This window comes from Carcharhinus amblyrhynchos, chromosome 13 (assembly GCF_965287045.1).
Source record: "Carcharhinus amblyrhynchos chromosome 13, sCarAmb.v2.hapA, whole genome shotgun sequence".
Classification (NCBI taxonomy): Eukaryota; Metazoa; Chordata; class Chondrichthyes; order Carcharhiniformes; family Carcharhinidae; genus Carcharhinus; species Carcharhinus amblyrhynchos.
The window spans coordinates 16,087,448-16,110,108 of record NC_137336.1 but is presented as its reverse complement, the minus strand read 5'-3'; the positions used below and the strand labels follow the sequence as shown (position 1 = coordinate 16,110,108).

Genomic DNA, 22,661 nt, shown 5'->3' with positions numbered 1-22,661 from the left:
GGGAATGGAACCCAGGTCCCTGGCACTGTGAAGCAGCAGTGCTAACCACCGTGCCACCATACCGCTCTTACATTGCTGCTACAGTGTTTATACTGGGACTCAGTAGGCCAGGCTGATGATCATGCAGGAAAAGGAGGCTCGGTGGCACAGTGGTTAGCATTGTTGCTTCACAGCGCTAGGGACCCTGGTTCGATTCCAGCCTTGGGTGACTGCCTATTGGAATTTGCACATTCTGCCTGTGTCTGCATGGGTTTCCTCCCACACTGCAAAGAGGCGCTGGTTAGGTTGATTGGCCATGCTAAATTGCTCCTTAGCATCAGGGGGATTAACAGGGTAAAATATGTAGGGTTACAGGAATAGGGCCTAGGTGGCATTGTGGTTGGCTTGTGAAAGGCTGAATGGCCTCCTTCTGCGCTGTAGGACTCTCCAATCCTATTAAAATTCATGGAGTAAAATTCCATGAGGAACAATTCAAAGTACACGCTGCTTTCTGGCTCCTGCACTTCAGCAACAGCCGAGTGGCCCAATCTTGGCAGCTCGGAGGACCTGGGAGCTGTCAAAGTCAAAAATCCACACTTTATTCAAGCGGAACATGAGCACTGCGAGGAGAAACAAAAGGAACTGCTTGGAAACGTCGTGCATTTGAGTGCGCAGCCAACATTTCCAGGTCAGCTGGTCCAACAGAGTTTTTCTACTTGTCAGCCAATTAATCCTTTCAGTTGATTAGTTGAATGTGCACAGCTTTTGATCTCTACACATAGAAGGATTTTGTAGTGTGAGGGAATTCCAGCAGTTGAATGATGAACAATGTACTTGCTCAATGCCGTCGTTCCGAGGCACGCCTGAAGTAGAACGCACTGTCAGAGTGTATGATGAATTCTCCAAGATCTGTTGTTGGTTTCTTCCTCAACCACAGGCAGAGAAAAATCTTCAAGGTTTCCTGTCTCATTAGTTATGTTTGTCTTTGTACCTTCTGGAAGATGGCAGCTATCCAGTACACTTTGGATTCAAAAGGCAATAACTCTGCGCAGATTTTATTAACAGATTGTCTTCAGATTGTGTGACTAATCCTGAAATGGGCAGGATTTTATTGCCATAACAAATTCAAAGTCCCAAAGGTTTGATGAAACTGAGATTGTTCTTTTTAACCTTAGAGCTGTTTGAGAAAATTGATGTCCTGATCTCACCCCAGATATATTACCTTCAGACATCTCTGAATGGTCAGTGGAGGCTTGTGTTGCTTTGTTTTCATCTCAAGAGGCATGGGTTCGTGAATTATTCATTGAATCATAGAATCGTCATAGGACCACACAGTGCAGAGGCCATTCGGCCCATCAGGTATACACTGACTCTTCGACAGAGGATCTCACCCAGGCACTTTACTGTAACCCTACATATTTACCCCACTAATCTCCCTAATCTACATATCTTGAGATACCAAGGAGCCATTTAGCATGACTAATCCACCTAACCTGCACATCTTCAGACTGTGGGAGGAAACCGGAGCACCAGGAGAAACCCCCGCAGACACGGGGAGAATGTGCAGACACCACACAGACAGTCACCCAAGGCCGGAATTGAACCTGAATCCTTGAATCTGTGAGGCAGCAGTGCTAACCACTCTTCCACCATACCGTCCGACTCTTCAGGATATCGTTTTCCAAAACAACATAAATCATTTTTAAAAAGATTTGTTTTTGTTAACATCCCATCTTTAATTTCATTATATTGCATACTTGTTTCCATTGTCACACCACTTACTACCCAATGCCGTAAGGTTACCTACATTGGCCTGAGAATTTCAGTCCCCTCTAATGGGACATTGCTTCAAGTTTAATAAGATTCCATCTCAATGATAAAAGCAAATTGCTGCAGATGCTGGAACCTGAAACCAAGAGAGAGAAAATGGTAGAAAATCTCAGCAGGCTTGTCAAAGTGGCTCATCTGGACTCAAAACGTCAGCTCTTTTCTCTCCTTACAGATGCGGCCAAACCTGAGATTTTCCAGCATTTTCTCTTTTGGTTCCATCTCATGGAGCTTGGCTCCAACTGTGTCCATACGAATCTAAGAAAAACTCTGAGCTTGGTTGGAACACTGGCTTTATCAGGTCTAAAGGCAAATTTATCTAAACGGAAGAATAAACTTGATGCCACATCTTGTCTTCCGTCCTGATTACTGGCTAAATTTCATACAATCTATGTCGTTCATGTGGAAACCTCTTAAAATAATAGATATTGGAGTATATTTTCAACTAATACTCCTCCTGCATTAAGATTGACGTGTTTGTACTGCTGTTTTTTAAAGCGAGAGACAGATTAAGACGAGAATCCTTGTACTAAATGCTCTTAAAGAATTGTTGGGATAGAAATAGAGTTAGGCCCAATTTGCTGCTTGAAATAACCGTGTATCAGTAGCTATAGACTGAAGGTTTGACCCAGTTAGTGCTTCAAATCACATCAGCATGTTTCCCGTGAGCTGTGGATGTTGATTGAGACTCCAGCAGCACCTTGCTGCTTTGAGGGTGACCACCTTAGTTTGGCTGCCTTGACAGCACTGGCTCTCAGGTAAATCCGATGAGGTGAGTTGTGGGCAGGGATAGGGGTGTGGGGGTTGCTAGCACAGGTTGGAGTAACGTTGTGAAGCCAGAAGAGGGATCGCTGGTTGCCCCAACGTGACGGGTTATTTTGAAAGAGAAAACTTAGCTTGAAGTACTGTTGGTTGGGCCTCTGGAGCACCTGAAAAAAATTCTGAATAGAAACTGCAATTTCACATGGCTATTATTCTGCAATACATTTAAAAATAAATGTTACTAATCTGAGTGAATTTAAAATTTGCATCAGTTAATAAAAAATAACTGTACCATCTAATGGTGGTCTCATTTAGAATAGAATAGAATCCCTACAGTGCAAAAGGAGGCCATTCAGCCCATCATGATCTTGACATTATGACTTCGTTTTTAGGGGTAGGTTCGACAAAGGGTTAAAATCATTAACTTAAAAATTCTGCCTCCAATTTGATATGTTTCTTATTGATTAACACTCTGCTTAGTCCAAACGTAGTTCTGAGAGGGGTTGTAATGAAGCATTCGGCCTTTCATTGTGAGGCTGGCTAAGGTTAGAAAGTGATGAGGCCCTGGTAAACATAGCAAGGGCACTTGCCAACAGCAAGTCTCTGGGTGCAGAAATCTAACATGATCTAGATGACATTGATTGACAAGATGAACATGACTGAAGAAACATAATCTTTAAATATTAGAAGTCACATACATTTCTACATTACCTTGGTCGTGTATCTCCATTCTGATGACCTCCATTGTGTTGTTGCTTGGTTTTCCAGCCCTCCACTTATTAGAGGCATAGAATCCCTATAGTGCACAAGGAGAACATTCCCCATCAAGTCCACGCTGACTCTTCAAAAGAATAGGCTTCATTCTATGGTTTTGCTCGAGCAAGACCGGAAATGCCCACCTAAGGTCAACAGGCATTTCCGTTATCTGCCCCTCACTTGCTCCGATTCTGTGGCATGTGGGTGGTAGAATTCTGGCGAGTTTCTTACCCACCTCCCCCCCCTTACTATTACTGTAACCCCACTAATCCCCTTAATCTGCATATTTTTGGACTGTTGGGGGAAATGGACCACCCAGAGAAAACACACACAGACACAGGAAGAATGTGCAAGCTCCACACAGACAGTCACCCAAGGCTGGAATTGAACCTTGGTCCCTGGTGCTGTGAGGCAGCAGTGCTAACTGTACCACTGTGCCATTGAAGGATTAGGTAACAGATCTGGCTGCTGTTTAAGAAAGCCACCAGGAAGTTGTGAATGTCATCTGACATGGTCTGGCCTGGGATAGAAAAATAGGAAACAGAAGCAGGAGAAGGCCACTTGGCCCATCGAGCCTGCTTTACCATTCAATGTGATCATGGCTGATCCTCAGTGCCAACACTATACCCCTGTATACATCCTTGATCCCTTTAGTGTCTAGAAATCTACCTATTTCTTTCTTAAATATATTCAGTGACTTGGCTTCCAATGTGATAGAGGATTCCGCAGGCTCACCGCCCTCCGAGTGAAGAAATTTCTCCTCGTCTCAGTCCTAACTGCCCTACCCTGTATCTTGAGACCGTGATGCTTTGTTCTCAATATCGCAGGCAGGCATATATTCCAAATATCCTGGAGATGCAAGAGATAACAGCAAGAAACTGGGTGCTTCCAGTGTTAAGGATTTGATTTATGGTAAATGCCAGGTTATTCTAAATCCCAGAAGGGAGGCTTGAACAACTGCCCTCAATTGTATTTTGCAATTTGATATAAATTGAGGAAAGATTTGAAATCTAGAGAATAATAGCCAGATTTTTTGTGATAATTTTAAACAAAAAATATGTTGATGAAATAATTAATAAACAACAGTGCAATAAACTAGAAATACACTTAACTAAAATAATAGCTGAACACAGTATCACTAACTTTATCCAGTTACAAAACACCTTTTCTTCACTACCTTCAGAGATAATTCTCTCTAAACATGCCATAACACCTTATAGATTATAACAATCCAGTAATCGCTACCACACTTGGCAGTTTGGTAGGGCGAATGCTCCTGATGTCTGGGGTGGGGACAGTGCTGTGATGGCTGGCAGCAGTGCACTAATGCTTGTGCCCTTTAAAAATGGCACCCTGATATCTGTGGAGCCTGCCTTACCAGCTCTATCAGGCCCCGTCCCACCAGAATGACATCAGAAACCACTGCCCCAGACTTTCTGTGGACTGAGTGCCAGACAAATCAGAGTGAAAACTCAGTTGTGCAGCTGGAGAGATACACATCAATTTTCAGTCTGAAACTGACACTCTGAACTGGATTTTCCAGCTATGCTGACCCCAACATCGGAAAATCTTGCCTGAGGTTAATGGTTCTTTGCATGGTCCTGTCCCACCTCAACGATTCGAGTGATGGGCTACACAAATTTTAGGAAAATACCTCCCTTTACATTCTGTTCCCCATTTTTACCAACTTGCCTTATATAAACATCAGTTTGCAGTGCTGCTCGGTCATTAACATATCAAAAACATTTAGTTCAATGAACCTAACCAAACTGTCTCTGCTATAAGCAACTTACAAGTTCCCATAATTTTAAAAGTATTCTAATTTATTGGATTTCTCTGATATTTTCAATTCTTCACTCTTTTTCCTGGCAGCTGTCCCCATCCTGCACCAAAGATCAAGTGTGACAGCATCCAATTACTCCCCAGTTAAATTATGCATCGGACGCCAGCCATGCAGAGTGTGTTAATTTGATTCAAGTGTTGAAAAGTAAATGGATAAATTCCCATGTCAACACAAAGTGGAACAATGCTGGACAAAATATTTTGATTTGTTTTAGAAATCATTTAAACACAAGTACAAAAGCAAACAAACATAAACGATACAGGCTGCACTTGCAATCAACTGACACTCATAATTATGCTGCTTTAATAGCTTTCTGTATTTGTATTCAGATAGCGTGACTGTCATTGATCTGCTCAATTATATTTTTTTCTAAATACCTACGCCGCAACAGAAAAAATGTCTTAACCTAAACCAAGAGTGAAGGGCTTAGCTGAACTGCAAAAATTCTTCCAAGACTGTGGCCTAGCCCCAATACTGAGTTATGTTCATTGATGTCTACTGTTTCTCGTATCATCTAAGCCTCTCCCTTATGTATACGACCTTTAAAAGAGAATAGAGCTAATCTGAGTCTCAGTAGAATGTTATTTTAACTTGATACAATGGGTGAAATCTTTCATTCTGGCGTCTCAGTCCATTGGGAAGTCAGAGTGATTTTCACTGGGTGACCTCTGAACATGTGCAATCTTCCACTTTGCAACTTGTTAATTATGCAACATTAAGGAGGTCAGTGAATCTTGTGGCAGAGTAGGCAAGAGGGCACTCACTCCACCATTTTAACCTCGTGGGGTCAAAAGTCTTGCTGCTATCTTCACAGGGCACCCAGACGGCAGGCCAGGAGCTCAGCACCACTCCTCCAGGGTCCTTGCTGCCGCAGCTCATCCTGGAGAAGTTGGCAGACACATGCAACCACATCCTGTAACGCAGCCTAACCCTTCAGCGTTGCTTTTCACTCAATTCTAGCTTCACATGCATGCCTGAGCCAGTGCTCACCGTGACAGTGCATGCCATCCACCAGCATCCATCACTGTTTGCTAGCCTCCATCTAAATATGGCATCCCCACCCCACCCCACCCCTTCCAGCAGCAGGACATTCTGGAGGACCGAGATGAGTGTTCCTCCTATGCATAGATGACTGCACTTGAAGACATTTCTTTTTGACAAGGCTGATGAGAGACATGTGTAAAAAGTTTCCCTGTGATACTATCCCATTTGCTTCTATTACCCTCGAGACTCTATAGAGAGACTGTTACCATGATAGCGTAAAAGAATTAATCACGTGAGTCCTTGTCAGCCATGATCATTCCCACAGGAAGGTGGAGGTTTAGAATCATGAGTTGGTTACCTTCTATCAGACCCTCTGGAGGCAACCACCTCTCCCCCTCCCTGTAGCCATGCCTCTAACATCAGCAAGTGGCATTGAATGAAAGGCAGCTCTGCACCTTGTTGGAATCTCAATGTTATGAGAGCCATGGTCCAGGAACAAACCTCCTGCTGTATGGGCTTCACCATGGATAGGAGAACACAACTGAGTGTGGTCGACATCCAGTTGCCTGATAATTATTAGCGTGTTCCTTTAGATAGCCAATCGTACTGTCCTTGAACTCTAGCCCGCTAAAAAGACCTTCCATCCATTGAGTGACCTCACTGAACGACTAACTGTGTGGTCAAGATCCATGTGTAAAAATAGTGCATGTCACTTTCTAAACTTGATCTACTACCTTTGCCTGTCTGTCACCCAAGTACCCAAGATTCCTCAACAATCCACCACCACGTCTTCACTCCCTTTGAGCTGACAGCTGTTACTGTCCCCATGCTCACCCGAACCCTCTCTGCTCCCACTATCTGTGCCACCAGTGCAATCTGCCTCTGTGCTGTTTCCTCCACCTCCCACCCTGCCCTCGCACATCATGAAACCATCACCTGCCAGACTCTCACCTTGGACCAGGCACCCTACAGCATTCCACTCCCCAGTCTGGCTGTGATTGTCCCTCTCTATTACCAGTGCACTAAGTTCACATCGCAGAATTCCACCATCGCCATAACTGATGCTGCCATTTCTCTGCCCTCAGCACCTGGTAACATTTGCGAGAGTATTCCTGGAGAGAATTACCAACATTACACTCTGACCTTGCATGTCTAAGGTCTTCAGGGTGAGAGACACTGCATTGTAGTAGTAATCCTGGTTAGATGATGTTTGGTTCCCTGACCTATCTGGTGGAATTTGCAACTCTTTTTATTCCCAATGTCTCTTCTCATGAACTAAACATGAGTCTTATCCTAATGGTCTCATTGATGACTTACCCTGTGTTTCATGATGGTAGTACAGGAGACTTGAAATGACTCGACCTGCCTCCTGACCTTGCTAAGCCTCCAGTTAGATTTTAACACCCAAACAGTTGTTCCTTCCTCCAGTTGTGGGCTTTTATTCATCTATGAAACCTCCTCAGATTCACAACCTCCTCCACTCCCGAACATATATTGTTGGACTGGTCACTGCTTTGAGTCATGTTAAATCTCAGTCCAATTCTGTTATCAGGTGAGGTATCAAGAGGTTCTTTCTCATCTTAAAAAGAAAAGGATTTAAGACAGGCAGCTTAAATCATCTTGTTGCCTTCAGGTTGTTTTCATCAGGACAGAAATTGAGCTTTGCTAGGATTAGACAGTGATAAGGCCCCATGTTCAGAAGGTGCTTGCCAACACCAGGTCTTTCAATTCCTACCCTTCAATGCAATTCCTTTGTGTGTGCAGAAATCTTAACGCTTGAAGTTGATGCAATGAACATGATTAAAGTAGTGTAATCCTTGAATATTGGAGTGCACATGCATCATCTCCTCAGGTACCTCCATTCCAATGACCTCCAATGAACTGTTGCTTTGATGTTTCACAACCAGCCTTCCACTTACGAAGCATATTGAAACACTTGATCTGAGGAAAAAAAGTCTGTCCGATTCCAGGAGATGAATATTAAAGACGCAAAGGCTACACCCCAGAATATGGATTGTTAGGCACAGTGAATCACAAAATGAAGTAGCTTGTTAGCTGCAGACACTGAATTAATGAGATTCCTTTGAGATGTAGCAAACGAGCTGTCTCAGCTGCAACTCACCATACATCTTTCATAGCCTGGAGTTCTCCTTATGCAACAAGCTCATTATTTGTCCTTTGTACACTTGCATCATCTTAGTGAATAAACAATAGAGTTTCCAGAAATAATTCATCAACTTATGCCTGACAGTTACTATCTCCTTGGATTGGCATTGATGTGGCTGTATGATAAATTTGTTGTATCCCATATACTGTTAGGCTTGATAAGTGTAAATCAGGTCTGCTTTTTGTAAAGTAAAATAATTATTACTGGGCAGGAAAGTTGTGACTCAAACTAATAAAAGTAGTTATCCTTCCTACTTTTCTTTAACCTGAACACTTTCTCCTTGATAAGTTTCTATGCACTTAAGATATGATATATTGCACCAATCATCCTGGGATTGTCCCTAAACCTTAGTTTTAGTTCATTTTAGTTTATTTATGATACATTAACAAGTAGGCTTACATTAACACTGCAATGAAGTTACTGTGAAAATCCCCAAGTTGCCACACTCCAGCACCTGTTCGGGTACACTAAGGGAGAATTTTGCATGGCCAATGCACCTAACCAGCACGTTTTTTGAACCACTGCGCCACTCCGCCACTGAACCTATACGTTAGATATCCTCACAGAATCATAGAATCACTGCAGTGCAGAAGTGCAATTCAGCCCATCAAGGCTGCACCGACCTTTGATGGGCCAAATCCCACCCAGCCCCTATCCCCTTAACTCCACGTATTTACCCTGCTAGTCCCCCTGACACTACGGGGGAATTTAGCATGGCCAATCAACCTGATCGTAGTTGACACTGGAGGAAGCATCTTTGGGAGGAAACGGGAGCACTCAGAGGAAATGCACACAGACACGGGAAGAATGTGCAAACTTCACACAGACAGTGACCCAAGCCGGGAATCAAACCTGGGTCCCTGGTGCTGTGAGGCAGCAATGCCAACCATTGTGCCACCCTCGAAACTTGTCTCCTCCTATGCTTCCCCCGACGTTAATTATGATCTGAAAACTGTCATTAATGTTGGCAAGTGCGAGGTGGTCCACTTTGGTAGGAATAATGGTAGGAAGGATTATCACTTACGTGGCGAAAAACTGCAGCAGGCGACGGTGCAGAGGGACCTCGGGGTCCTTGTGCATGAGTCGCAAAAACCCAGCTTGCAGGTGCAGCAGGTGGTCAGGAAGGCGAATGGGATGCTGGCCTTCATAGCGAGGGGGATTGAATATAAAAGTAGGGAGGTCTTGCTGCGGCTGTATAGGGCATTGGTGAGGCCGCAGCTGGAGTACTGTGTGCAGTTTTGGGCGCCGTACTTACGCAAGGATATTTTGGCCTTGGAGGGAGTGCAGAGGAGGTTTACTAGGCTGATGCCAGAGTTGAGGGGGTTGAGCTATGAGGAGAGGCTGAATAAACTAGGCTTGTACTCGTTAGAGTTTAGAAGAATAAGGGGAGATCTCATTGAGACGTATAAGATGATGAATGGGATGGATAGGATAGAGGTGGAGAGACTCTTCCCGCTCAGAAAGGATAATAGGACTAGGGGGCACAGCCTCAAGATAAAGGGGGGGCGGTTTAGAACGGAGTTGAGGAGGAACTTCTTCACTCAAAGGGTGGTGAATCTCTGGAATTCTCTGCCCGTTGAAGTGGTGGAGGCTACCTCGCTAAATATTTTTAAGACGCGGGTTGATGGGTTTTTGATAAGAGAGGGGATTAAGGGTTATGGGGAGAGGCCGGGAATGTGGAACTGAGACACGACAGATCAGCCATGATCTTATTGAATGGCGGGGCAGGCTCGAAGGGCTAGATGGCCTACTCCTGCTCCTATTTCTTATGTTCTTATGTTCTTATGTATCTTGCTTCATTGCGCTTCAAACCTATCCATTCCACACCTTATTTATTCACTGTTAGCTACTTCTAACCTTTATCACCAAAGAATGATGAAACACTTTAATGTAGAACAGAGCAGTCTGCTGTTCATGCTAATGTATCAGGCTTCAAAAGATAGCTCGCCAGTTAAAGTTGCACAGAACTGGCAGTTCAGTTTGGAAATGAATCTGGAGCCATATCTATTTGACACGTTCTGTACTCAGAGTAAATGAGACTTCAACATGAAATTTCTGGATTCGATGATGATCCACTGCAGATCAAACAATGGACAGAGTTCCCTTATTCTGTCCACTGCAATGCGTTCGGTGGTGTGCAGGACCAGGCAGGACTGGGCAATTTAGAAGGAACTATAAAGTTGGAAACCCACTGGCGCTGATTTACGTTGCAGTTCTCCCAATGGCAGAGTGCTCTACCCGCTGGCTGGTGGCATGAACCCCACTTCCATTCAGTTGCATTTCACGAATGCTCATTAAAGTAGCTAGCCACAGGTATCCCATCAGGCCTTCCAATTTTGCATCACGCCAGCGCAGAAGTACATCGGTCTAAATTCGCATTGACAAGGACTGATGCGCACAAGACAGTCCTCAGTTTACAAGAGACTTTGACTGAGTGCAACAAAGCTTTTCTGCCACCATGCTGCACTGCTCCTCGAGCGCTCTGCTGGGGCGGACCAGTTCCTGCCCTCCATCTCCACGTCAGACTGGTCTTCATAGACAGCACTGTGCTGATGAACCCATGGATCTTCCAATGTCACTAAGTTGTATCAGTACAGTGCCTGGGGTTGGGGAACACTGGGGTCTCCTTGCCCCTGGTACCACACACCAGTGTCTTTCTGGACAGCACCGAGCTGCAGAATTCATGCAGCCACCATAACAAAGATCTGAAGATCGACCCAGGGGTGGAATACAAGATGAGGATGGGGCCTGATGAATGCAACGTGGAAGGAGGGGTCTGCAAGGATTGGAGGAGAACGACAAGGGCTCGCAATGGCAGGCAGAAGGGCAGGAAAGAGGATGATGATGACAGAAAAAAATTGGAAAGAAGAGGAAAGACTCGGGGAAGGGGAGGGAAACTTCCAGGTTGCATCAAAAGCTCACAAACAAGGGAATCCACATTGTTAACTGGAAGTGGATGCAAAAAGACTTCAGATGTAGTGGGCAGAAGTCCAATTGGGGCATGGGGGGCGCCATTCAGCCGATTAACCCAGGGTGGCACGATGGCACAGTGGTTAAGCACTGCTGCCTCACAGCTTGAGGGACTAGGGCTCAATACCAGCGTTGGGTGACTGTGTGGCATCTGCACATTCTTCCTGTGCCTGCATGGGTTTCCTCCGGGTGCTCCATTTCATCCCGAATCCAAAAATGTGCAGGTTAGGTGGATTGGCCATGCTAAATTGCCCCTTAATGTCCTAAGATGTGTAGGTTAGATAGATAAGTCATGGTAAATGTGTACGATTACAGGGATAGGGTAGGGGCAGAAGGCCTAGGTAAGATATTCAGTCAGAGAGTTGGTGCTGACTCGATGGGCTGAATGGCCTATTCTACACTGTAGGGATTCTCTGATTCTATGAAGTTGATTGAATCAAAAAACAGACTGCATTTCAAAGTTACTAGTCTTTTTCCTCTGGGTGGCCCATCTCCTGCACAGCCTGATAAAGACAGGTGGACTGGAGAGAATGACATGGGTGCGCTGGACTGGTATTTAAATATGGCACCAGGATTTTCGAACCTGCCAGATAACGGACAGACGAATCAGCTACTGGCCCAGAGGAGATACATAGAGGAACCCACTTATTCATAATGAATGCAGATCTGGCCAATCCAATAGGCCTAGCTGGAGCCACTCTGCCTTGCACTTAGTCTCAAAAGTGGAGAATTCCGTGAAATGAATTGAGACTGGGATGAATGCCTTCTCATGGAAAACTCGTAGATGTGGTATTCAAGGTTTAAAGCCCAGTCATTTGATTTGTTCTATCTGGTTTGCTTCTAATTTCATGTGACGATTATTTTAGTTGAAAGCTCTGTGGTGTTTGTGTCATATTTTGTGCCAGCTCTAACAGTTATGCAACACCCCACCCATGTCAGCTTGACCTTCAACATGGCATTTTCCTAGCATCATCTTATCCAACGCAATCAGAGGATATCCTATAGGGTGACCCACCCTTTCTAATCTTTCTACTGTTTATTACCTGTTCAATTAGTCTTAGGTATGTATACAGAATTTTCACTTATTTTACAGTGGTATATCATTATATATGATTTGTTTTTAACAACTCTAATATGCCTTTAGTCACCGACAACTTAATCAGTGTAATCCATGGATTCAAAAAGAAGGTCTTCTCACTGCCATGATCAGGAAAAATTACAATTTGACCATGACCTAATTGTAAACTTTTGACAGAATTATGGCTACCAGTGCTGGATTTTCAAACCTACTAATTAAATGGCCTCCATTCCCCCAAATGTCTGAGATTTCCCTCCCTCCCGAAATTACCCTCTGAGTTTTCTCTGCATAATTATTCTCTACCCTGTTTCCAGCCTCCCATGGTCTTGGAAAAATAGCTTTACCCCTGAATTCTCTTTCTGTTAATATCAACGCATTCCTCCCTTTTCTCTAAAACCTTTAATATCTTTTACATCCAAGTTAGTTTCATATTTCCCTCCCATGGCACTACATATAATTTTCAAGCCATTCTTCCATATATTATCTGCTTTATAATGCCCCATATATGCACTCGATGGGTGGAATTCTACTGACACATCTGCCTGAGGTCCAGACGATCCCGCCCGAGGCCAATGGAGAATTCCATTCTCCGAACCTTGCCTGCCCCCAGAATCGGAGCGGGCATGCTGATAAAATTCCAGCTCATTCCGCTTCAAACTGTCCTTTTATCCAGTCCATGTGCATTTCAACCCTCTTCCTCATATCTACTTCGAACTGTATCTGCACTTTCTATCCAACTCCTTCAAACTCTTTCATCCTTCATCTCTACGTTAACCTAATCTGGATGTTTACTCCCTGTCTTCCATGTTGCCTACCTTTTTCTTCATCGTTGCTGCCTCTTGGCATTGTTCCTGCAATAAAGTGAATATTTGGGGAATGTTCTATGCTTTCGTAGTGGCAGTCAAAGCACTCTATCCCCTTTATACTACAAATGATAAATTAATCCTGTCTTGGTTTAGCAGAGGGAACAAGCTAAGAGAAAACCTGAGGTGTTAGTCAAAGGAAAGATGGAGAGTGAGAAAATGGTTGATGCATTTAAGCAGTCTTTTACTCTCGTTAATGGTGAACTCTTGCTCATCTTCTGAGCCCACGTAAACAAGTTCTGTGTCTGTTTCTCTCTCCACCTGCAGGATTATCGGCTAAATATTTTCCTACGGCAGCAATGGAATGATCCACGGTTAGCGTACAGTGAGTTTCCCGATGACTCCCTGGATCTGGATCCCTCTATGTTAGATTCTATTTGGAAACCCGATTTATTCTTTGCGAATGAGAAAGGTGCACATTTTCACGAAATTACCACAGACAACAAATTACTGCGAATTTTTAAAAATGGTAACGTCCTCTACAGTATCAGGTAAGTCACAGTCAAATGGAATTGATGTTGACAGTGCGCAGGCTATTAAATGAGGGGTGATCATGGAGTATTTATTATAGAGTATATACACACACACACACACATACACACAGCATTGAGCACAATACAAGTATTCGATGCTGGGTAAGGGATGGATTTAAGAAAAAAGACTTGTGTTTATATAGCACTTGTGTCAACATCTCAAAGCGCTCAAAGCTAATTAAGCACTTAATAAAAGCGGATGCTGGCATCTGAAACCAAAAAAAGAAAATGCTGGAAAATCTCAGCAGGTCTGGCAGCATATGTAAGGAGAGAAAGGAGCTGACGGTTCAAGTCCAGATGACCCTTTATCAAAGCTTTGACAAAGAGTGATCTGGACTTGAAACGTCAGCTCTTTTCTCTCTTTATAGATGTTGCCAGACTTGCTGAGATTTTACAGTGTTTTCTCTTTTGTTAAAGAAGTACTTAAACTGTTATAACATAGGAAATATTTCAGCCTATTTGCACACAGCAACCTCCCAACACCCATCCCCCCAAGGCAGTAATGTGATATTAACCAAACAACCTGTTATTTGTGATGTTGATTGAGGGATAAATATTGGGCAGGAAATCAGGATTAATTCCCCTTGCTTCAAAAAGTGCCATGCGAACTTTTACATCCACACAGGCAGGCAGAGGGGGTATCTATTTAACATCCCAATTCTGACATCCAGACAACATGCCCTCAGTACTGCACCAGAGCGTCAGCCTTAATTTTTCTTGCTTGAGTGGGATTTAAACCCAGACAGCCACAGAGACATGAGTGCAGCCAACTGAGTCACTAGTGACATTGCGTAAGTGAATCAGAAAAGGGGCATACAGGCAGTGGAGGATATCTGATACCTCTCTAGTACTGAATAATACATACATTGTTGTGTGTTGCATGAAGAGTACAAGTATCACATCAAGCAAGAGCCAGATATAAAAGGTATGAATTAACAAGCAGGCGTACAGTACATAAAACAGCATTGATTATAAGTTCCTGTACAATATCAAGTCATGGACTGGAAGCAAATCTTTCAAGCCAAAGACAATTGGAGGCTCTTTTCATCATACCATCAATCTTTACTGATATAAATCTGGTTTATATTTGAATGAAGCACAAGTTACCCTGGAAATTGGTACTCTTACCTTGTACCAGTCCCAGAGCAGGAGCAGTGGTCCGTGCACAAATCCAAGATATAATGCCAGCTGAACTTGGAACATTTCCCAATGACAAAAGACTTTTTATTCTGTAATCATAATCTTCTTTTGCTGTTGTATGCATATATCTTTGCTCATAGGCCAGTTAAGTTCCAAAATTGGTATAGCGCAGAACGCAACTCCCAATATTAACATTCATACTGAAGTGTATGCAAAATGGCAAAACTTAAGCAGACCATCTCGGAGCTCTTCCAAACAAATTGAATGTTAATAAATGTGTGAGTGGATGAATGGGTGACTGAGTGAACGCATAGGTGGGTAAGTGGGTAGAGGGTAAGGTGGTTTTGTTGTGGTGCGTGAGGTGGGTAAGTTGTTACAAAAAGTAGAGGATGAGTTGCATGGTGATTAAGTAGAGCAGTTGGGAAAGTGAATAAGTGGGTTTGATGGTGAAATTGGACAAGTGGGCAGTTGGGTGTAGTCAGATTGGGGCACAGCCTTGTTGAGGTAGGTTAGGGTATAGTCTGGTTGGGATACTGCACCCCAGGTTGTTGCATGACTATCTCATATGCACATTCACACACAATATTGCTCAAGAATCAGATCAATGATTTGATTCACAAGTTATGTTATCACTATTCTGTTAATGTACATTTAAAATTATTTCACATCTATAGGAGAACAACTTGATAAATTTCCAAGTGTGGCCACACCACAGTTTTGTACAGCTGCAATATGATCTCACGGCTCCGAAATTCAATCCCTCTACCAATAAAAGCTAACACACCATACACCTTCTTAACAACCCTATCAGCCTGGGTGCCAACTTTCAGGGATCTGTGCACATGTACACCGATATCTCTCTGCACATCTACACTACCAAGAGGCTTTCCATTAGCCCAATGCTCTGTAACCCTGTTAGTCCTTCCAAAGTGAATCACCTCACACTTTTCCGCATTAAACTCCATTTGCCACCTCTCAGCCCAGCCCTGCAGCTTATCTATGTCCCTCTGCAAACTGTAACATCCATCCTCACTGTCCACAAGTCCTCCGACTTTAGTGCCATCCACAAATTTACTAACCCATCCTTCTACACTCTCATCTAGGTCATGTATAAAAATGACAAACAGCAGTGGCCCCAAAACAGATCCCTGCGGTACACCGCTAATAACTGAACTCCAGGTTGAATATTTCCCATCAACCACCACCGTCTGTCTTCTATCAAATAGCCAATTCCTGATCCAAACTGCGAAATCACCCTCAATCCCACGCATCCGTATTTTCTGCAGTAGCTTACCATGGGGAACCTTATCAAATGCTTTGCTGAAATCCATATACACCATGTCAACTGCTTTACCCTTATCCACCTCTTTGGTCACCTTCTCAAAGAATTCAATAAGGTTTGTGAGGCATGTCCTATCTTTCACAAAATCATGTTGACTATCCCTAATCAAATTACTTCTCTCTAGATGATTATAAATCCTGTCTCATATAATCCTTTCCAAAACTTTGCCCACAACAGAAGTAAGGCTCACCAGCCTATAATTTCCAGGATAGTCTCTACTCCCCTTCTTGAACAAGGGAACAACATTTGCTATCCTCCAGTCTTCTGGCACTATACCTGTAGCCAATGATGACATAAAGATCAAAGCCAAAGGCTCTGCAATCTCCTCCCTAGCCTTCTAGAGAATCCTAGGATAAATCCCATCCGGCCCAGGGGACTTATCTATTTTCATACTTTCAAGAATTGCTAACATCTCCTCCTTATGTACCTCAATCCTGTCTAGTCTAAAAGCAACTCTCCTAACCACCAAACTATCCCCTAATGGGGGACCACTCACCCCACCTAACCCACTTATTTACGTACCCACCTGATGTACTTAATCGCTACGCAACTCATCCCCTACTTATCATAATCACTTACCCATCTCACGCACCACACCCACTTACTCAACTCACCACTTACCTATCTACCCATTCACTCACTCACCCATTCATCCACCCACACATTCATTAACATTCAAACTGGGCTACCCTTACCGTATGGCAACTACTCCTGTAAAATGAAGATTGTCCTGTCTTCATGACTACCCTCTACTACCACCCCCGACTCCTGCTAACCCAGCTGACTCTACACTGCTCCAATTGCTTTCCCCAGTGGGTCCGGGTTTGGACATTCCTGTAAAAGCTGGGCTCGAAAGAACCCAGTAGAAAGGCACAGCAGCATTAGGTCCAGGAGATTTTTAAGCACAGCAGCCTTTCGATGATCTTTGCCACTGCTTGGGAAATCTGAACCGCAGTTTTGTGATCCTGAATAAAAACCAATATGAAAGAAACTGCTTTTTTGCTTAATTCATACATGGGGCATTGTTGTCGCTGGTTGACCAGTACATCCCTAGTTGCCCTTGTACTGAGTGGCTTACTAGGCCATTTCAGAGGGCAGTTGAGAGTCAACCACATTGCTGTGGCTCTGGAGTAGGCCAGACCAGGTATGGATGGCAGATTTTCTTCCCTAAATGACATTAGTGAACCAGATGGGTTTTTCCAACAGTCAACAATGTTTTCATAGTCATCAGTAGAGTCTTAACTCCAGATATTTTCTATTGAATTCAAATTCCACCAGCTGCCGTGGTGGGATTTGAACTTGATTCCCAGAACATTAGCTGAGTTTCTGGATTAATAGGCTGGTGATAATATCACTAGACCATCGCCTTCCCTTAGCTAGCATCTCAGAATGGGATGCTGAGTTCAAGCTGAGCGATAATTGTGTGGGAATTTCTTTTTTAAATCAATTGCTTTCTAATCTGAAGACATGCTGGAGATTTATTAGTTTGTTACCTGTGTCCTACAGCTTTATATGTTCATAAATAATCTGCTTTCATCTGCAGCTACAGGGATACTGCCAGTATAAGTCAACAGTCAGGTCGCTACCTGAATGCTGAGCACATGAAGCTAATAAGATCCTCTACAGGAGTTCAGGTCCCTCCATCTCAGCTTTGTAACAGCTAAACTTCAAGATCAGTCCAGCCTGAAGCTGGGGTTGTAAAGTACAACTGTTGCTCAATTCCTCCTTATATTTAAAAACAGTAACTGGGTGGGCTGATATTTGAGTATATGTCCTTAGCATGGACTCCTGCTTTGCATTCCACATCTAACCATTGCGGTACACAATTTTCTCTTCATTTCCCCAACACCAACAGGTTCAATTTCCTTCAAAACCCCTGAAGCACAATTGGTTTTCTCTCTGAAGATGTTCCAACACAGCAAATGGTTTCACCAATGATCTATCCAAGGTTAAGAATAACTTTTGTTGGCTTGCAGTCAAGTGCCCTTGATATGCCTGCCAATATTTGATTAGCCATATTGGCAACAGATGGTTAGATATAATTGACTGGATGCTTTCAGTGAATGGTCATAAATCATGTAAAATTATCAATCTTTTCACACTTTTACTTAAAGACATCATGAAGGTGGACCACATGCACATTAGTGGTATTATTTCAGAAGAAGGTGGTTAGCACAGCGTGTATGTCTCTGGATGCTTGGACTAATGATCCACATACATGAGTTAAAAATCCCCACTGTGGCAGCTGGAGAATGAATTAATTAAGTAAATAAACATGAAATATAAAGCTAGCAGTTGACTGTGTAATTCACAGGTTGTTGTAATAGTCCATCTAAAGTCCTTCAGGGAAAGGAACACAAACCAGGAAAGAGAGTGTGGTCAGAACTTGATTGCTCTGAAATGACCTTGCCAACCCATAAATTGTACCAAACCTCTACGATATGAATACAATCGGGCAACCAGCCCAGCATCCGGTTTTAATTGACAACAACTGAGTCTGCATCTGGAGACTTCTTCCAAAATTGGGAGAGTTGTTCCACTGATTAGTTATTCAACAGTCTAACATGGACATGCTCACAGAATAAAAACAAACAACAATACAGCCTAGGAACAGGCCCTTCTGCCCACCAAACCTGCACCAATACATGGTTTCTATTCCTCTGTTCACCTCCCATTCATGTATCAATCAAGGTACACCACAAATGTTGCTTCCACCACTTGCACTAGCAGCGCATTCCAGGTACCCACCAACCGCTGTGTGAAAAACTTTCACTGCACATCTCCCCTAAACCTGTGCCCTTTTGTAGTCAACTCTTCCAGCCTATCTATGCCTCTCAAAATTTTGTAAACTTCCAGCAAGTGCCACATCTATAATGTGGCAGGATTCTCAGACTTGTCCAAGACCATCACCATTCCTGGGCGTGCTCTGTCTGACTGTTGGCGGTTTACAATCAGGAATGTGTAACCTTTGGATTTTTCAGTCATGATTCAGACCCCATTAAGCCCAGGGCTTCAGATCAATCATGGGAAAGGAAACCTGGTTCTGATTACAAACTACCATTCTCCCTCAAATTATGAACCTGTATATCTCCATGTTGAACATCACTTGGATGAAGGTCTGAGCACAACTAAGGAACCGATTGTGTTTGGTTAAGGACTGCAATGTTCATCACCAAGATTGGTTTTGTAGTTTCATGAGTCCTAAAGGACCTATCTTCTAGATGTTGCCGGGGTAGCTAATGAGAGAAGCAACTTGAGAGAAAAACATAATTGACTTTGTCTTCATCAATATACCTGTCACAACTGTATCTGTCCATGGCAGTACTGATAGGAGTGACCACCACACAAAACCTTGCAGAGACAAAGTCCCATTTTCACACTGACAGCACCATTGGGTTGTGTGGCACTACCACTGTGCTAAAATGGGATAGATTCAGAACAGATTTTGCAATTGAAAACTGGACATCTGTGAGACACTGCGGTCTTCCGCAGTAGAATTGTTTGTCCCACAATTTGCAACCTCATAGCCTGACAATCCTGGTTCATTGAGCAGTGTAGGAAAACATATCACAAGCCACCAGGCAGAGCTAAAAATGAGATGCCAACCTTGTGAAACTGCAATTCAGGACCTCATGCGTGCTCAAGAGCAGAAACTTCATGCAACAAACAGAGCTAAGTGATCACACAACCGATGGATCGATTCAAAGCTCTGCAAACCTGCCACAGTCAGACATTACTGCTGGCTGACAATGAAGCAAAAAACAGGAAGTGAAGGATGAATACACCATTCTTATTAATGGTGGAGCCCAAAGCATCAGTGCAAAAAAGAAGGCTGAAGTGTTTGCAATCAGCTTCAGCCAGAAGTGCTGAGCGGGTGATTCAACACAGCCTTCCGAGATCCTTGCCATCAAACAAATGAGTAATCAGTCAATTTGGTTCACTTTTGTGATATGAAGAAACAGCTGAGTGCACTGAATACCACATCCTGGCTGTAGTGCAGTGACCTTATGTCAACTGTGCCCCTGGCCAAGCTATCTCAGTACAAATATCACATTGGTATTTACCTAGAGGTGGAAAATTGCTCAGGTATACCCTGTCCACAGAAAAGCTGGCCAGATTCAGCATCATCACCATCAGCCTACTCTCAATCAGTAACAAAATGACGGAAAAGGCTTGTTGACACTGATATCAATCAGCATTTATGCAGCAATTGTACGATCATTTTCAGTTCCACCAGGACCACTCGTTTTAAGATCTCATTATGGGCTTGGTCAAAACATTGAAACATTAACTGGAATTCAGAGGTGAGGTAGAAGTGGCTGCAGTTAGCAGCAAGGAAGCATTTGACCCTGTGTGGCATAAAAAAGTCCTTGTAAAATTGAAGACAACGGGAATCGGGGCACCCAGCACAAAGGAAGGTGGTTGTAGATGTTGGAGGATGATGCTCTCAGCTTGATAACATGGAGGCAAGAGTTCCGCAAAGTAGTGTGCCAAGCCTAAACATCTTCAGCTGCTCCATCAATGCCTTTCCATCCATCATAGGATCAGAAATGTTCACTGCGAACTGCACAATGTTCTATTGCATTCACAACTCCTCAGATACTGCCCACTTTGCAGCAAGTTGTGAGCAACATTCGGGCTTGGGCTGATAAGTGGCAAACTGCATTTGCACAAATGCCCTGTGATGATCTTCTCCAATAAGAGAGAAGCTAACCACCAATCCTCGGTAGCATTATCATCAACAAATGTCCCACCAATTAACATCTGGAGTCAGCGGTGATCAAGAACCTAACTGGACCAGTCACATGGATAAAGTGACAAGAGACGGTCAGAAGTTGAGAATGCTGGAGTTAGTAACACATCTCATGTTTCCCTAAAGACCTTCCACAGCCCACAGGGTACAAGTCAGGAATATAATGGAGTACTATCCATTTGTTTGGAGGATTGCAGCTCCAATAACCCTCAAGAAGCTCAACACCAGCATCCGACAAAAGCTTTCCAATTGCAACACAGCACTGTAGCACAGTGGTTAGCACTGCTGTTTCACAGCTCCAGGGACCTGGGTTTGATTCCCGGCGTGGGTCACTGTCTGTGTGGAGTTTGCACATTCTCCTCATGTCTACATGTTTTTTTTCTGGTTTCCTCCCACAGTCCAAAAGATGTGCGGGTTAGGTTGATTGGCCATGCTAAAATTGCCCCTTAGCGTCCTGAGATGCGTAGGTTAGAGGGATTAGTGGGTAAAATATGTAGGGATGTGGGGATAGGGCCTCGGTGAGATTGTGGTCGGTGCAGACTCGATGGGCTGAATGACCTCTTTTTGTACTGTAGGGTTTCTATGATTTCTATGACAACATTCACTCCCTTCTCTACCGGTGCATTGTGGCTGCAGAATTCAGGCTGTCAAATTTTCCTCACCAGCACTCTTAACCTGCGACCTTCACTAGCTGGAAGGACAAGGGCATCAAGTTCATGACACCATCACCACCTCCAAGACACCTTCCAAGTTACACATCCTCCTAGCTTGGAAATATTTTGCAGTTCCTTCATGCACTGTGTCAAAATTCTAGAACTCTCTCCCTAATATTGTGGGAATACCTTCACCACATGGACTAGATAGGTTTGAGAAGGTGGTCCACGCGTGCCTTCTCTAAGGCAGTTAGGGATAAGCAATTAGTGCTGGCTTTGCCAGCGAAGCCCCCATTCCGAAAATTAATAATAAGAGGGTGTGGGTAGCACTTTTAATATGCTGGTTCATATGCACGAGTGGGGAAAGAATGACGAAACACTGTAATTGAAAGGTAATCATAGTTGCCTATGGAGCAATGAATGATAAAAATAACAGTGGGGTCATCGCATTGATTATTCGGTGATTTATTGCATTAAAGAGTGACAGGTTGAGAAATTATTCTAACTGCTTCTGTGTGTGTAGAGAGGAGGAATGATTATTTATAGTGGGCAGTTGATTGCAGTAGTTTGTAGCAGTGATCACAGTAATTGGTAGAAAAAGGATGAACTCAGTGGGCACTGATTAGATCATTGGAAAGGAGGAATGAATGCATTCGCTAGTGGGGGAGTTAATAGTAGTAGTTACTGCCGGAGCGCTCAACGTAACTGGCATGACATGACCACAATAAGTGCAGAGAGAAGGTGGAATTATCACAGAAATTAGCACAAATTCATCAGTTCAAGTTATAATCAACCATAGATCAATTTACCATCTGCTATTTTCATTAAGTGGAGATAACTTTCCTTTTGCATTAAGAACAACCCAAAGCACTGTACAGATTCCATTGGTCAATATTCTTGACCCAGCATTCTACGACAACTACGTATCAACATCTAGAAACAATCGTAGAAATAACTTGAAGTGTATAGTTCATCAGAATGGGTTAGAGAATTAGAAAGTATTGCACATTT

At 43.4% G+C, this 22,661-nt stretch overlaps 1 protein-coding gene across 3 annotated transcripts in view; it reads left to right on the top strand.

Moving 5' to 3' along the window:
- The window catches only part of glra1 (glycine receptor, alpha 1), a 144,974-nt gene that overhangs the window by 53,483 nt on the left and 68,830 nt on the right, over positions 1-22,661 (top strand). For all 3 annotated transcript variants that reach the window (XM_080201340.1, XM_080201339.1, XM_080201341.1), the window contains one exon: positions 13,497-13,720. In XM_080201340.1, the coding sequence (XP_080057466.1) occupies positions 13,497-13,720 (224 nt within the window). The remainder of the gene's footprint in view (positions 1-13,496; positions 13,721-22,661) is intronic.